The sequence below is a fragment of the Olea europaea genome, chromosome 16 (genome assembly GCF_002742605.1).
Source record: "Olea europaea var. sylvestris chromosome 16, O_europaea_v1, whole genome shotgun sequence".
Lineage (NCBI taxonomy): Eukaryota > Viridiplantae > Streptophyta > Magnoliopsida > Lamiales > Oleaceae > Olea > Olea europaea.
This window is the reverse complement of record NC_036252.1, coordinates 1,919,291-1,936,408: the sequence shown is the minus strand read 5'-3', so window position 1 is coordinate 1,936,408 and position 17,118 is coordinate 1,919,291. Positions and strand designations below refer to the sequence as shown.

Here is a 17,118-nt window from a genome sequence, read left to right as displayed (position 1 = left end):
TTTAGTAAACGTAGACTAATAAATATATTACTTATATTTGATGTTATCAATACATAATATAATAAATTTTTAAAAGATGATAAATTTCGTGTGCGTCAGCTCGATGTGTGGACCACCACCTTGTTTTTTAAAAAGATGATAAATTTCAACCTGCATGCACTTGGCGTCTCCTTGTCCTTCATGCAAATCCAACATTTCTTTTCCCAACGCGTGTCCGTGGCTCACTTTTCCAAACATTATTTTTATTCATCACCCAAAATCTGAGACAAAACCCTTCACCAATATTCTCGAATTGCACTTCAAGATTATAGACCTCCACTTTCTTTGGAAATGGAAATCATGAAATTCAAGTAACAGTTCTACTAAATCCACTATCCATCATCAGGTATGCACCAAGGCAAAGGGATGTAGTATTATATTTTTCTTCTGCTTTTCTTTCCTATGTTTTTACTGGATTGTGGTTTTTGGATTGTTTTCTTACAGTAAACTGATTAAGGGGTTGTTTGGCAAAGCTCTTGATAAAAAAGTTAGCGTAATTTGATAAAAGTTCAGGAATTGTGTGGTTAAAAATGTGATAAAAATGAAACAAAATATATGGTTACATGTGAAAAGTTGATAAAATTTTACAATGTTTTTATCCAACAAGCTGTCATTCTGGTTCAAAGTTTTTCAAAAAATTGTGTTGGTATATTTTTAAACAGGGTAGGATGGAAGATCCAAGCGAAGAGTGGGAAATCGAAAATGAAAATGGGTCTTCTTCTTTTGAAGAAGAAAAGATTGAGAAAAGTAGGATGGGTTGGATCCTGGACAAAAGTCTGAGCTTGGGAAAGAAGGTAGTGATTACTGGTATTGTAATATCATCTGCTCCACTGGTTCTTCCTCCTCTTGTTGTTATTTCTGCAATTGGGTTCGCCTTTTCGGTTCCTTTTGGGTTTGTCTATGCCAGTTACGCCTGCAGTGAAAGGCTCATGAGCAAATTGCTGCCGGAAACTGTGCCATCTGTTTCGTGGGATGATCAAAATTTGACATATGAGGAGGAACGAGGAGGAGGTGGAAATTCTTCCATTGTTAAGGGGGATTTTGATGCAGTTGCAATGGGGAAAGAGGAAACGGAACATGAGGAGGAACGAGTAGAAGAAGCACCCGAAAATGCATCCCTTGTTAAGGGGGATTCTGATGTAGTTGCAGTGGAAGAAGAGGAAAGAGAACGAGAGGAGGGACGAATAGAAGAAGAAGTTGAAAATGCATCCCTTTTAAAGGAGGATGTAGTTGCAATGGAGGAAGAGGAAAAGGAACAAACAGAAGAAGTCCAAAACGAATCCATTGTTAAGAAGGATGTGGTTGCAATGGAGGAAGAGGAAAAGGAGCAAGAGCAGGATATGAAGAAAGGGATTGAAGTAAGAATTGAATTGGTGGAAGATGGAAGCAGAGAAAAGGGTAATGATGATGATAAGGTTAGAGAAGCCATTGAGGATGATCAAGACAAGGTGTTTAGCAGAGATGAAATTTTAGAACAACGAGGCTATGGTGAAGGCGAGTCTTCGGAGAGGATGGATGATATTGAAATTGAAGAACTGGATAAAGAAAAGGAGAAAGAACACTTATTAGAATGTAATGTTCAAAAGCCTATAGTTGGGGAAAATGAAGAGGATAGGAAATTTGAAGGGGAGAGCGCAGAATCCCTTGAATTTATTGGGGATGTGGGTTGTGATAGAGAGAATGAGAAAAACGGTGTGCGCTGTTTAAAAGTTCAACCTGTTGATCATGTGGAAAATGGGGCTGACAAGAATGTCGAAAGTAGGACAGAAGAGGATATGTCTGAGGACAAGAATGTTGCAATTCAGGAAGAAGAAGACGCATCTAAAACTGCAGAACTCAACAAAGATGTCCCTGAGATGAAAGGAAGAGAGGAGAGAGAAAAGGCACCTCCATTAGAATGTAATAAAGAGCCAAGAAGAATAAGTGAGGATAGGAAATTTGAAGGGCAGAATACAGAATCCTATGAAAATACTGGTGATGAGGTAGCTAGAAAGGATGCAAAAAATGGTGTGCATCGTTCTGAAATACAACCTCATGTTTCTGTGAAGAATGCGTATGATGAAAATATTTTAAGTAGGAAACAAGACGATCTGCCTGAAGATAAAAATGAAAATATGGATAAAGTAATCCTGGCTACTAAGGTAAGAGAAAAGGTAAAAGGAGATCAGACCATTTCTATGGGCAAGAGCAGCAATGTTGAAACAGAGGGAAAGCTGGATAACGCTGTCCCTGGGATGAAGGGAACAGAAAAGTTAAAGGGAGGTCAGAACATATTTAGAGGAAAGAGCAGTGCGGTTGAAACGGAGAGAATGGTGGATGATGATGTGCCTGAGATGCAGGAAAGTGAGAAGGTAAAGGGAGGTCAGACCATTTCCAAGGGCAAGAGGAGTGTAGTAGAAACTGAGGGAAGAGGTAAAAGGAAAAATTTTAAAACGCAGAAAATTTCTGGAAATAGGGAAGGACCTGAATCAAGGAGAGATGAGAGACATGAAAAATCTTCATGCAAAGTAGAAAAAGCCACTGGAGAAACTAAGAATACATATGAAAAAAATGATTTGAACATTGTCCAAGACCCAAAGGAGAAGTATGAAGAAACTGGGGAGGAGACGAATGTAGAAATAATCGAAGAACATAATGGTAAGGATGGATCAAATAGTGTTCCAAATGATATCACCTTGCTTGAAAAATGGGATGCAGATAGTAACAAAATTAATTTGGTATGTAAGAAATCAACAGACAGGGAAAATGAATTGATTAATGACAAGAAAGACATCGCGCAGGGAGAGAATTCTAAGGACGGTGCTGGCTTTGTTGTATATAGTGATCCTGGCTGCGAGAAAAATGAGGAAAATACAATCAGTCAAGAAGTGAGCTCAAATGCTGAAGCTGAGGGTGGGAATCAGATTAGCGAGTTGTTTATTTTGACAGATCACAACGAAGCAGAAGGTAATTGCCAGTATTTTTTGTGTCCCCATTATTATATGGGACCGTTTTATCCCAATGTTGGTTTACCAAAATTGTTTTCAACTTTTACAGCAAATGAACCTGTAGTTGTTATTTTACCAGATGAAACCAAAGGTTCTGGGGATGATGTAGCCTTATCGAGGGTACCTGTGTTGAAACATGATATAGATACAGAGTCGAAAGGCGATGGAAATGTTTGTGAGGCAGATGGTGCTCAAAGTTCTGATGAGGTCAGTCTAAGTAATTTTATTTTTTATTTTTTTTAATGTAACATATGACCTGCTTTCAAAATGTTATAAGATTTATTTAGGAGAACGCATTATCAGATTGCAAACCACAATTCTTGTATATGGGATTAACAAAACAATCTATAAGGCGAGCTGCCCCTTGTTCCTTGATGTTCACCAAATTTTATCACGAGATCAACAATTTTATATAAGACATCTTCGATGTTGGAAGTGTTATTGCACTTTTCGACTATTATTACTGAGGAGAGACATTTGATGTTCATTAAATTGGATCATAAGACAATGATTGGAACTTGAACACCTTGGGAAATATTTTTGTCTTCAAAATCTAATTTTTATTGATAAGATGCCATTTTTTGTTGTCATTACATATCTGCATTACACATCTGATAGAAAATAGGTCAAAGTGCCTAAGCTTTACATTTTCCTTTATTTTTCATGTTGGGTTTGAGCAGCAATATAGTTTCAAGATGAGGTACTCGTAATATTTGGTATTAAAGAGCATAGATAGTGTTAATTGAATAAAGCACCTCTTGGATGGCTTTTCCAGACTATTCCATTAGATCCCACCTGGGGGAATGTGACTCCACAAGGTCTTACTAAAGCTTTCTTCAGAAAATATCACGAGAAAATTAGGGTCCTCACAAATTTCTTGGAATTGGCATTGTTTAGATTTCATTATTGGGTTTTTGTTTTACTTGCTTATGTTGTAGGTGTTGCTTAATGAAGAGAAGATTTGGACACAGATCGATGCTGTCAAAGCAATAGTTGGCTACAGAGAGCAACGATCTGCATCCATCTATGAAGAAGTCAAGGCTTTGTACTTATTCACTGGAGTTGAGCCCCCCTCATCATCTGAGGAGTCATCAGATGTTGCAGAGGTTTATGGAAGTCTCCGACTTCTCATGTCAGTGATCGGTGTGAAATAACCAGCTCAGAATTTTGCTGCTAGTAGAGTCATCTGAAATGCAAGGACGGTTATAGTGAACTGATTGAAAATGTGTTCTGTTGGTTTTGTTCTATGGTAATGTAGGTTCTAAAGATTTTTTAACATTTTGTTAGACAATCTTTGCTTCAGCCTAGCTGTTAAAATTTGTGTGAATTGTTTTTAATTTGTTTAACGATGTCACTGACCAGTCATCATAACTCATGGATTTCGTGAAGAATATCATATCTGTAGGGATGATTTGCAGCAAACTCCAAGTACAAAATCGGGCTCAGTTTACCAATTTCATCGATACCACCAAGGTTGAGACAACTCCAAAACCACCACCAAGACCGCCCCACTTCCGGTTGCTATAGGTTGGGAAGATGAAGTCCAATAATATACCCATTAAGAATTAACCACAAAGGTCACAGTGAAGTGATGCAAAAAGCCAAGAAGAAAGTCTCACAAAGAGAGAAAATGGGCACACGCATATGGAGGCTGAGAGAGAAACGGGAATTAGAAGCCAAGTAAATGTCCAAAATAGGTAAGTTAGGTTAGAATTAAGTTGTGGACCAAACAAGGCTCGACTCAATATTAATGGGCCTCAAATTAATAATATAGCCTTCCAAGGAAATGGGGCGAACCGTGAGCAACACTATTTACAATAGGTTGTTTCGAACGGTCCATACGAATATAGATTGTGTTGTCTCGATAATTGTGTCGATGTACTAGTCAATCATATGGCCATGGCCGATCGATACTAAAATCGAGATTACATCATAGTCCGAGGATGTCGTTTGACAACAAATTACCTAACAATATCTCATGGATTTAGTAAAGAATAATGCTAGGTTCACAGGAGATTCTGTTACCAACACTTACACCAATGGGACCCATCTGTATAAAAAACTACAAAAAACCCCATCCACCCATCGTTGGTGTTGTGAGTGTTCGGTACGGGTTCTGTGATCCCACGTGCCGTAAGTGTCTAGGATTGCACTCCTCGAGGAAATAAGCACAATATGAGATTGTTTGACATGATTTTTACTTTTACTTTTACTTCTGGTTTAAGAGTTTTATGAAGAAATTACATTAAATTGTTTTTAGAAGTTGTTCTAATTTTAACTAAAACAGGAAAGAAGCACGAAGAAAAATCTGTTAAGAGAATTTGGATGAAGAGCGTTGAAGTAGTGAATGCGACTAGAGGCCTTGGCAAACTGTCAACTTATTGGGCTGTGATGCCAAAAATATATATTTGTGTGTCCAGCCCATTTGGGCAATGATGATATTAAAAGGTCCAACAGATACTACCCAGCCCATTGCCCAATAACTCAATGTTGAAAGCAAATGAAACCCGACCCAAAAGCAATAACTCACGTGTGTCGCTCTGAACCCTTTGATCTACTTAACCTAACATCTACGGTGATGACCCATTAATATATAAACGGGGTCTGAGACGTTTTACCCTAATTCTGAGTCATATTTTCTCTGCCTCTTTGTGATATTTTCTCTCGAACCTTCTAGGTTTCTCTCTTGGACGACTCTGTGTCTTCTGCCTCTTCTCCTTCTTCGTGAATCTGGTGATTAAGTCATAAAACCTCTGGTTTTGTGGCTACTGTGTGGTCTCCCTGTCTGTGTGACTGTTCGGCTGTGGTTAGATGAGAGTTTCCTGTTCGGGTTTGGGGGTTTTGAGTCCAGTGTAGTGACTGCCTCTGTGTTTGTTCTTTGGGACTGTGGTTTATGAGCTTTCGACGTTGTACAGACGGGTACAATGCATAATCTGAGTCTAAATCTATGAAAATCTTGATGCCTTTGATCTGAGGATTTTCGGTCATTTGTTGAGTCGATTTGAGCTGATTTCTTGTAACACAACTAAAATGAAGAATACGAAATAATTAAACACGCAATCCACCTTAATTTAACAACAATTATGAAATTTTAATTAGTCATTAGATTTAGTTCTGTCACTAACTTATGTAAATTTAATTTGACTTTTCACCCGACGAAAATCGTCAACCCGAAATGGGTTGATTATGATTTAATGGAAACGAAATAGAATTATAGCAACAACGATAATATTCAAAGTATAGTACTTTTTTTTTTTTTTTATACAATTGCTCCTTAGTGCTTCTCAAAATTAAAACACTTATTCAAGATCAAAACAAGCAAAATTGCAAAAACCCACTTAATACTTATGAATTATCCAAGAACAAAAGTAACTATTAAAACATAAACAATAAGATTAAGAAAGAGAGAGGGATTACAAAATTTTGCTTCTTCAATCTATTCTTCTTCTTGTTTCAAAATATCGTGATTGGAACCGCAAGAGTTTGAGTGGGAAATATGTGAGCTGGGTCTTTGAAAAATATAAATAAATTTGATGTCAAAGACTTAAGACTTTTTTGGATTTGGGCTAAAAATTATGAGCTAAAATAAATTGTGAAAGAAATCACAAAAAAAATCTGAAAATTTTGAATCTGAAAAGGCCCAGGCATTTGGAAACCCAGCGGGGACAGTTGCACCCACTGGACCCTTAATAGGTCTGCCTCTGGTGCACGCTGCAATTGCTTCGTCAACGTGTAAGTTACAAATGCTTTTGGTTGAATTGGAAAAAAATATAAATGGTTTGGTAAGTTTTCATCTAACTTAATATTTAAGTGAATTGAGAACCTATATGACATTAGTTTCGAAAGTTATCGATTCATAACACCATGTTCGTGAAACATTGAGAAGTCAAGCCCTAATATTTTAATCTTACCATTTATATTAACACCTGAGTTCAAAAAATAAGCCTAGACTTAGAAATATATATGTCTAGTACAACATATCTTTACGGGCAATATTTGTCTATCGTTGGTAGTTTCTAGATGTATCTCAATTAACATTTACAATCCCAAGAAATGTCGTCGTATGCTTAGAAGTTGGAAAAAATGCATAGAAGACATTGATGGTTAGTGAATATTAAAATAAATCACTTTTATGATGTTAGAAACTATAAATTAGAAATAAATGAGAATCGAGCATCGCCACTTGTAAAATCATAAAGCAATCGCGCAAAACCAAATTGCAAGAATATTACAAAGATGTCAACATAGATGTGTTTAGAAAAAAGGGGGAAGGTGAAAATCTAAATAATGGTCTAAAGATCTTCTACATAAGTTTTGAGATTGACCAAAACTTATTCCGAAGCTACACTTTGGACTTGGATTTTGCAAAAGTTCAAGACTTTTGTGTGCCAACTGCCAAGTCCTCTAATTAAGAAAATTCCAGAAGTTTCTTGTGTTATGCCTCAATACATAAAAATAAAGATAAACCAAAACAAGAACAATCTCTGGCGTTTTTGTCACATTGATTTTTCGATTCTCATTTCCGTGCAACATAGATATCCTTCAAGAGGATTGCCTCACTGAACATGCCACAGCTTGTGCCCAATGCCTCAACTTTGTCTTCACATGTTGAGGATCATCACCTGCAAACTCATTGAGCCATTGTATAATGATAAATATCATATGCACTTCAAATCCAACAGAAATATTTGTGGTGAATGGCAATTTGAAGAGAGAGAGAGAGAGAATACAAATATCCTTGGTTCTTGACAAAAATACTAAAATTTTGATTAGAAATTTTATTTCTATCTGGACTTTGCTGCGGACTTGTACTAATAAATAAATGCAGGATTCAAAATATTAACTTAATTGCATGATTTAGCACTTGTTTGAGCTCCATTTTAATGAAAATATCGAAGGAAATGAGTTTTGGAATGGTTATTTTTGAAGAATGTGTGGAAAAAAATACACACACACAAAAAATCGATTTACGGACAATATTATTTTATGAAAGAATGTGTGGTTGAAAATAAATTATAAAAAAAATGAGTTTTTGAAATCATTGGGACTGAGCATAGGCTTAATTTAAATTCAACAGAAAGTTGATAAGTGGTTTAATTTGAGTTTTGATGTTATATTAAAATTATAAAAAAGTTTTATTCAATTTTTCTACCGCATAGTGTCCTAAATTTTTTAATAACATTTTCTCGTGTAGTCTCCTATTGCATTTCTTGTTTTCGTTCCAATGAAACTTGTTTCATAATTAAAAATAAAAAGAATTATATACGCAAGAAACATTAGGCTAAAGCATTTGTCATGAGGTCTAACCAGGACTGCAAATCTTCCATGAATCAGCAGAGTCGCTCTCAAACGACGTAGACCGGCCGCCAAGAGCGGGTGCTGACTCGGTACTGCTTGGACTCAATACCGGGCTCATTGAAAGATTGCGGTTCACAGCAAAATAAAGGTCAAGGGCGGGCAATGTGTTGCATAGCTTTTGTCCTTGTTCTTCATTGAACCCGAACCCGAGTTCTATGCACCCTTTTAGCTCGCTCAAATCCTCGTCTGTCAATTCGTCAGAGTCGTTAATGCCGTTTTTCTTCCGCTCTTGCATGAAAATCTGACCTCGCCTTTTCTCCCATGCAATATCGCGAGGAGTCTCTAACATGGAGAGCTGCTTTGATAATCTCTTTGCCTTAGGATTTTTCAAGAACGGTGGAGCATTTTCTAAGCGTCGAAGATCCTCCATTTCAGACTCGAAAGAAGAGGAAGACGACAACGACGACGTTATTAACTCTTGATGATTTGACTCCTCCATCTCCTTCAACAAAATTGGAGAAGTCAACAAAATTAGAGTGGTGTTACTCGGCTGCCATGACGGAGCAGGATATGACCGCCTCGGCAAGCCGTGGATGGTGGTGGAGGAGGAGCGGCGGTTAAAAGAGGATTTTAACTTTCGAATAGAGAGAGGATCTCTATTGAGGTTCTCGTGCATGCAGGTGAGGCTCGGAAGGATTTTAATGGGAGAATTGCATGGGGAATATTGCCATGGAATGAGGGGGTCCTCTCGACCGTTAATTTTTAACTTTCATGCAGCTAATTTGCATCGTTAATTTTGGCAACTGATGGATCGTTAGTTGGTTAACCATTTTTTTTTTCATGTTATTGCCATCACAATTTTGTTTTATTCCATAATAATATTTTGAGCTATACTACAATGACAAAGGGGTTTACAAAATTAGGTTACAAAATCAAATCTACACCAATCATTTCAAAAATAAATTTTTAAATCATTTGAAATCAACGATCCAATTTTGCCAACGCACTTTGGCACTCCACTTTTGTACACCAACTTTGTAGGAGTAGAATTATTCTAACATTTTAGTTGCGTTAAAGGTATTCAATTTTGTTTATCGTCGCACTTATATTTCAAAATATTCTTTAGTCGCAATTGTTGGGTCGCTTTTCGTACATTCAGGATGATTATGACGAAGTTATGGATTTTGCAAATTTGAAATTCGGTAATAAATATACAATCTACGTTAAGTAGTGAGCCTGAAAGTGATTATGAGAGAAAGTGAAAGAGTCAAAGCTCGGAATCAGTAGAGGTCTAATTTAATTACGAGAATATTTTTAAATACAAAATATAATGATATTAAAATAAAATAAAAAAATTGTATTCTAGTTGGGGTCAAGGATATTCCCCACCTCCCTCCACAACTATAAGCCTGGAAAATACTATACTCCTGGTATGGATATGAGAAGTATAATTAGGGCACATTTATTATAATTTTTAAGCTTTTAATTGTACGTCTAGTCTTTGAACTGGGCAAGTTCTACTTATATTATATTATTTTTTGCTTCTATTATTAATTATGTTCAAGTAAACGCAAATATATCATTGTTACAAGAGTCTATCCATCGTGTCAGATTGTTCTTGCACTTTAGTTACATAGTTACAAACCCAACATCAACAATTTGAAGTGCTTGTCTTGTGTATTCTTGATAAACCAGAGTTTAAGCCATCAGTTTTGGATCCCTTTGATATTTTCTTCGGGAGGTATCATTTATCCCATTTTCGATAAAATAAAATAAAAAGCCCATTTGATGTTATTTTTTAGAATAAATTTTGCAGAAAGTGAATTTTAAAGAAAGCGATTAAAAAGTGGATAAAAGTTATGAGTCCGCGTGTAAAAATATTTTATTGAAAAATATATGATTTAAAATGAATTTGAGAAAAAAAATTTAAAAATATGTACTAAATTGGGGCTAAATATGCCCTACTTGGTCAATGAATATTTACCTTTTTTTTCCCTTAGAGCAAACTATCCCCAATAATTATTTTTTGTAAAATAAAATACAAATGACTTATTTTTATTTTTATCTTCCAAACCCATTGTCGACCTCAAAAAATGGATAGTATTTTTGAAGTCAACAGTATAATTTATTCTCTCAATTTCGACAAGATTTCTTCACCTTTTTTTGGCATTTTTGCCTGTTTTTTAAGTCAATTTATGTAGTAGAAAGAGATTAATATTCTAACATTATTTCAGTTGAAAATGTTTGTCGATCAGAGATATTAAACAATATAAAATTGGACAATATTAAGGTGCTTATGAAGTTATCCCTTAATAAAACAAGCACCTATAATGGTTTAATAACTAAAATAATAATTTCATTAATTAGCCGTATTATACATGATGATGGTTTCCATCCAAAAAGTTAACTGTATAAAGACTTTCTCATATTTTTATATTATCGCAAAAAATAAAATACAAAGATGGGACATAATGCGAATGCGACAATAAGGAAAGATCGAAGACCTTTATATAACTAAACAAAGTGACAAATAATTTATCAATTTACACTAGCATGCCCTAATGTTTTAGACAATTACAGATGTACCCTCCTCTTTGAAACTATCCATGTTTCTTTTTTATTATTTTAATTTAGATAAGAACGTCAGTTTTAGTTCAAAGAGTTTTTTTTTTTTTTTTCATTCAAATAAGTGTTTTGATTAACAATTACATTTTTATTTTGAAAAATGAACAAATTTTGATTCATAATTGTAGCAGAAAAAGAATACAAGTAAATCTGAACTTTTAACCTCTTTCAATGCCAATTTTTTTAAATTTTAGATTTAGGATAAGGTATTCAATTTTCTAAATTTCATCTAGTATAAATGTTTCAAGTATTTAAATGTCTCTTCATTATTCGCTCTTTATCTCTCTCTACAGTGGATGTTTTATGTTTTTCTTACAGCAACAATTTCAATGTCTCTTCATTATTTTTCTTGCTTTTACTTTGTTGACATTGGTCTCGTTTTTTAGACCTCTTATTCTCGAATCTCGAAGCCCTTTTTGCCCGGCACAATTCCAAATGGACTTTAGGTGCATATTTATGAAAGGTAAAGGACCTTTTCTGACATAAAACAAAGGTAAGGATAAAGTCTGTAAAAAATGAAAAAGTTAGGGATCGCTGCTGCAATTTTCCCTAAAATAAATCCAGGCTGACATACATTTTCCCACATCATTATCACATGAAATTTTCTTGAAAAAAAAAAAAAAACATAGACTCAATCAATCCTCGTACCATAATCACAAATAAAAAATAAAAAAAGCTGAAGCTGGAATCAGAACGAAAGCTTAGAAGCCCATTTCAATTGCTCAATCTTTTCTTACAAAACGCCCACATTTATCATTCTGAATAGCTTAATTTCTACCTTAACGTTCCAAATTTATAAGAAACAACCCCAACAGGTAAAACAACACACACGAATTAATGTAGCGTTTCAAGTCCCTCATTTGCCTCAGAAAAAGTAATACAAGCCCATAAAGAAATATAAATACATATATATTGTTGGCTTTTTTGATACCCAATAATCTCGGACGATGATGTTAAACCGACGTTGAATAAATTAATTATCAACACCCAAAATTGAGGATCCGACCTTAAAACTATTTGGATCATTGGAAGCAACCTAATTAATTAGTGTTGCTCATGGCCCAACTTTCACACTCATTGGACGGCCCGACTTTAATACTCATTAGACGACTTATTTTGTTAGCCCACTTATCGCTCAACAAAAAAATGAGTAATCTTAACAAACTAATAATTAATTCTTACAAATCAATTTTCTTCGATCCTTTCGATATGGGCCTGACGAGACTTCCAAACTCCCACCAACACTCACAAAAAGGTAACGCAATTCGCTCTCTATCTCTCTCTACAGTGGATGTTTTATGTTTTTCTTACAGCAACAATTTCAATGTCTCTTCATTATTTTTCTTGCTTTTACTTTGTTGACATTGGTCTCGTTTTTTAGACCTCTTATTCTCGAATCTCGAAGCCCTTTTTGCCCGGCAATGTGTCCTCTCGATTTTTTCTCTGATTTCCATTCAAAGAATTTCTTTTCAGATTGAAAAATAATAATAATACAGAGGTTACAGACCATTTTGATGAATTACTTGCATGTAATTAAATTTATGGATTTTCTATTCTTCGATAAATCATAGATTTTACAAGACGAATGCTCGTCTGAGAACATTAATCTTTAACTTGTAATTGTTTGTCCAAACTTTTTGAGTTTGATACTATAAAGCCAGTGCTCAAGTTCTAACTTTCGATTATAAAATTAAAGATATGCTTTTTTTTTTTTCTTTTAATAAACTTGTAAGAAATTCCTTCTACAACAATGCAATTAAAGCTAAAATGGGACAAATAATCGTTTCTAACACTTTCGTTGACATTCAAATCTGAACGACATAGTTGCTGATAGATCTTACTCTTTCTTGGTCTAAATTTGTTTGAACTCCAATAGAACTCCCTTGATTGCCTCGATCCCTGCTCATTAAACACACAAACAAAAAAAAAGAAAAAAACAAAGAAAATGTGAAAACAAAATAAAAATAACACTAAAAAAAAATTAAATCAAATAAAAATGAAGGAAAAAGGAACGATGTCACCCTTTTTCGGTCGATCCCTTGATTAATTGTACCGTCTCCCCGGCAACGGTGCCAAAATTTGATTACGCCCAAAGTATAACGCGGTGATTGTAGTACAGATTTGGGGTGTCGTATCCATAGGGAGATGGAAATTTTCTCAAAAAATCAAACAAACTAGGGTTTTCGTAATTTTATGTGGGATTGATTTGTCACTTGGAATAAAAATTAATTATCAATATGCGACATAAGTGAAGCATCGAAATTCGCCCAATGGATTGGATCAATCGATATAAATAATTCATGTATTTTTCCTCAATTAAAGATTTTCTTTCCAACTCTCTAATAGGAAGATTTAACAATAAAGTCCAATTTAATTCCAATTATATTGCTAGAATCTAGATTTCCTATAACACATTCGCACATTTTTTTATTGGAATAAGATCAAAGATCGACCATATACATCAAGCATAAGGCAGTAATCAATTCGCCAATAAAGTAATATTAAGATTAAAATTCAACAATTATTTCAATCATTCGATAGAAGGAACATGACTAGATCTATGAAGGATTTGACAAAAGTTAAAATAATCTCAACAATAAATAATTCAAATTGTAATTCAACAAGTATTTCGAATATTCGATAGAGAAAGCATGACTGAATCTATGGAAATTCTAATAATTGCTAAACGAATGTCAAAAACATATTCAAGATATGGAAATTCGATTCTAAAATTGTTTAATAATGAAAAACTCAATTACATGAATTTAAAGATGTCGAAATCACCAAAACCGATTGAGATCCTTCGTTGCTTCACCAAGTTCCTTAGTTTTCCATGGAGTTTCTTGAGCACCAAGATGAAAGAAATAAGTCCGGGGGCGTCTCCTTTCGTTCTGGGCGGTTTTGGGCATTTATATCCCGTGAAAATTAGGTTACTGAGATTCAATCATATAAGGAAACTGAGATTTGACCGCCCAAAAAACACTATGTGACCGCATGGTTATTGTCATTGCGGTCGCATGGTTCTGCACTTTTAGCCTCTTCAATTCTCGGTATAGGTGTGTGCGACCGCATAGTAAAAAGGCATGCGACCGCATGGTTCCGCCAGACAGCTTTCAGTGTTTTAATTATAACTTTCTTTCTCGATATTCAATTGAGGTGATTCAAGTTGCATTGGATAGCTAACTCAAAGGGACACAATTTTTATTCAGAAGTCATCTCCTGATTCGATCATCTTCCATGTCAAAAATGGGTCCCAACATGAGACTAAAAACTGATGTGTTAGTTTTCGATTGGAAATTGATGTATTGATCAAACTTTGACGTTATTTCATCCCTTTGACTTCTTTCCTCATCCACTTGACCTCTAACACTTTCGAATCTTCATCATAATCTTAGACACAAGTTTGGATCATTTGCACTTTAGTCCCCGAACTTTCGTTCTCTTCTACTTTGGTCATTTTTCATTTGTTTCTTCCGAATTTCATCTTTTTCACCAAAATGCAACCTAAACCAAAATATAAGAGTAATGAGTGCATTTTGGCATAATATAATCACATGAATGCAATAGTTAAGAGGGGAAAATATGGTATTTTACACTCTTATCAGAGAGTATTGGATAGACTTAGGAACATTGATTCGTCACAATTGTAGTGTGTTATCATATTGTGAAACTAGGGTTTAAAGGGATAATTGCATGGGAAATCGTGATCCTAGTGTGTTTAAATTCTATTGATTATAACAACGTGTGTTCTCAACATTTAGTTTTACTCTAGAGTGTTAAAATATTATTTTGAGTTTTAATTTCAATTTACTCATTAAATTTACGTAATTAGGGTTTCTTTTTGAAATTAGGGTTTTAATTAGGTTCACATCCACTTTGACAATCCAATTTCGGTTAAGGCTATGTTAGATAAAATTTGAACTAATCAATCTCTGTAGGACGATATTCGGACTCATTGAATCCACTTTATTACTTGTTAACGAACCATACACTTGTGGTGGTTTAAAATCGAAAGAAAATAATTTCGCGAACAAGTTTTTGGTGCCGTTGCCGGGGTTGAGTTTAGTTTAATTTTATTTCTCGAGTCACTAATTCGAACTTCAATTTTTATTTTGCTAGTATAATTTTGTTTTTATTTTTATTTTAGGTTATTATCCTTTATTAGTGTCTTAGTTATTTAAATTGTTTGAATCTTGGTGCTCGTACTGGTTTTAATTCTCAGATTTGCATGTCACAATTGCCTGGCGGAGAATTGATTCCAGCTGATCCTGAAATCGAGCGCACCTTTCATCGACGACAAAGAGATCACCACGAAGTACAAGTACAAATGGCCAACGAATTAAACAATCCTATTATTCAAGCTAACGAAGGAGAGGCAATGGACGATGGAAATGAAATTCTGAGGGATTTCTTGACTCCTCAAGTTATTCAAAGCCAATCCAGCATTGTGTATCCACAGTTTGGGCAGCCCAATTTGCAATTGAAGACCAATGTGATACAGCTATTTCAAAATGGACACCAATTTTATGGCAAAGCCGAGGAGAATCCACATACACACATATCTCGATTTCTGGATATGTTTCAATATTTCAGATACCAAGAGATTTCAGATGACGCTATTAGGTTAAGGCTTTTTCCACATACGTTACGAGGCAGAGCACTTGAATGGTTAGATTCATTCCCGATTGCAAGTATCACTATATGGAACGAGCTGGCACACAAATTCTACACAAAGTTTTTCTCCCCAGCCAAGATAGCGAAGTTGAGACATGACATATCAGTATTCAATCAAGGAGAAACTGAATCATTTGACGAAGCCTGGAACAGATTCAAAAACATGCTCCGGAAGTGCCCTCAGTATGGGTTTGATAAAAAGACCCAAATCCGATTCTTCTACACAGGATTACTTCCATACCACAAGAGCATGGTGAATTCAACATCAGATGGCTCAATATCCACACGAACAGTTGATGGAGCATTGGAATTATTTGAAAGAATGGCTACCACATCAGCCATGTGGTCTTCTGAGAGGACGGTCCCAAAGAAAACTCCAAGTGTCTACGAGATGGACACTTATTCAGAAATATCTGCAAAAATCGGCTCTCTGTATCATAAGGTGGAAAGCATATCACAAGCAGCACAAGCTAAGAAGAGCAATTGTGAGGAATGTGGAACCGAACATAAAACATCATATTGCCCAATACTCATGCAAGGAATTGAGCAAGCAGACTATGCACAGTGGGGACAACGCCAGCAACACAATCAATATGGAGAGACTTTCAATCCCAGATGGAAGAAGCATCCCAACTTCTCTTGGAGTAACCAGAATCAGAATAAGCCACAGGGACAATTTCAACAACAAGAGAAGAGGCCTCAAATTGGAGGATATGATAGGAAAATTCATGGAGAAAGCCGAAACTACACTTCAAAATCAAAATGCAGTCATCAAAAATTTGGAAATTCAGATGGGGCAGCTAGCCATATCATTGACTGGCAGAACGCCAAGTAACTTGCCAAGTAATACAGAAATCAATCCCAAAGAGAAAGCTAAAGCTATTACAACTCGAAGTGGAGTGCAATTACAGAAAATGCATGTCAAGAGACCAAGTGTGACTGTAGAGACATCCTCCTCTGCTGAAAATGAGACTGTTGTGAAGGTATCAACTCCAAACGAAAATTCAGAAAAATCACAGGATAAGGCCAAGGTCACAGTCAACCCGTACGAGCCTCCGATTCCTTTTCCACAGCACTTGAAGAAGCAAAAAGTAGAGCAACAATACAAAAAAATTCCTAAAAGTCTTCAAGAAACTCTATATCAACATCCCACTAGCCGATGCACTGTTTCAGATGCCTAGCTACGCGAAATTTCTCAAGGATATTATATCAAATAAACGCAAGCTGGAGAACCATGAGACAGTTATGCTTACGGAGGAATGTAGTGCCAGAATCCAGAATAAGCTCCCACCAAAACTAAAAGATCTAGGGAGTTTTACTGTTCCTTGCAAAATCGGTGAAGTATATTTCGATAAAGCATTATGTGACCTCGGTGCAAGTATTAATTTAATGCCTCTGTTTGTTTTTAGGAAACTCGCTTGGGAGAAGCTAAAGCAATCACTGTAACACTTCAGCTGGCAGACAGATCACTGACACACCCCAGAGGGATAATTGA

General features: G+C 35.4%; 2 protein-coding genes across 3 annotated transcripts; one reads left to right on the top strand and one right to left on the bottom strand.

The window, feature by feature from the left end:
• Positions 1-234: 234 nt before the first annotated feature.
• LOC111411668 (calponin homology domain-containing protein DDB_G0272472-like) lies at positions 235-4,353 on the top strand. 2 transcript variants are annotated; one of them, XM_023042224.1, is made up of 4 exons: positions 235-385; positions 702-2,985; positions 3,106-3,233; positions 3,965-4,353. In XM_023042224.1, exons 2-4 carry the CDS (start codon positions 708-710, stop codon positions 4,178-4,180), a joined length of 2,622 nt encoding a protein of 873 aa, XP_022897992.1. In that variant the 5' UTR covers positions 235-385; positions 702-707; the 3' UTR covers positions 4,181-4,353. The 2 variants fall into 2 exon arrangements, with proteins under 2 accessions (XP_022897992.1, XP_022897991.1); XM_023042223.1 differs by having other exon boundaries at positions 3,076-3,233.
• A 2,901-nt stretch (positions 4,354-7,254) lies between these two features.
• Positions 7,255-8,977, bottom strand: LOC111411670. The gene is made up of 2 exons (XM_023042226.1): positions 8,334-8,977; positions 7,255-7,648 (listed from the first exon to the last, which is right to left on the bottom strand). Exons 1-2 carry the CDS (start codon positions 8,821-8,823, stop codon positions 7,569-7,571), a joined length of 570 nt encoding a protein of 189 aa, XP_022897994.1. The 5' UTR covers positions 8,824-8,977; the 3' UTR covers positions 7,255-7,568.
• Positions 8,978-17,118: the final 8,141 nt, after the last annotated feature.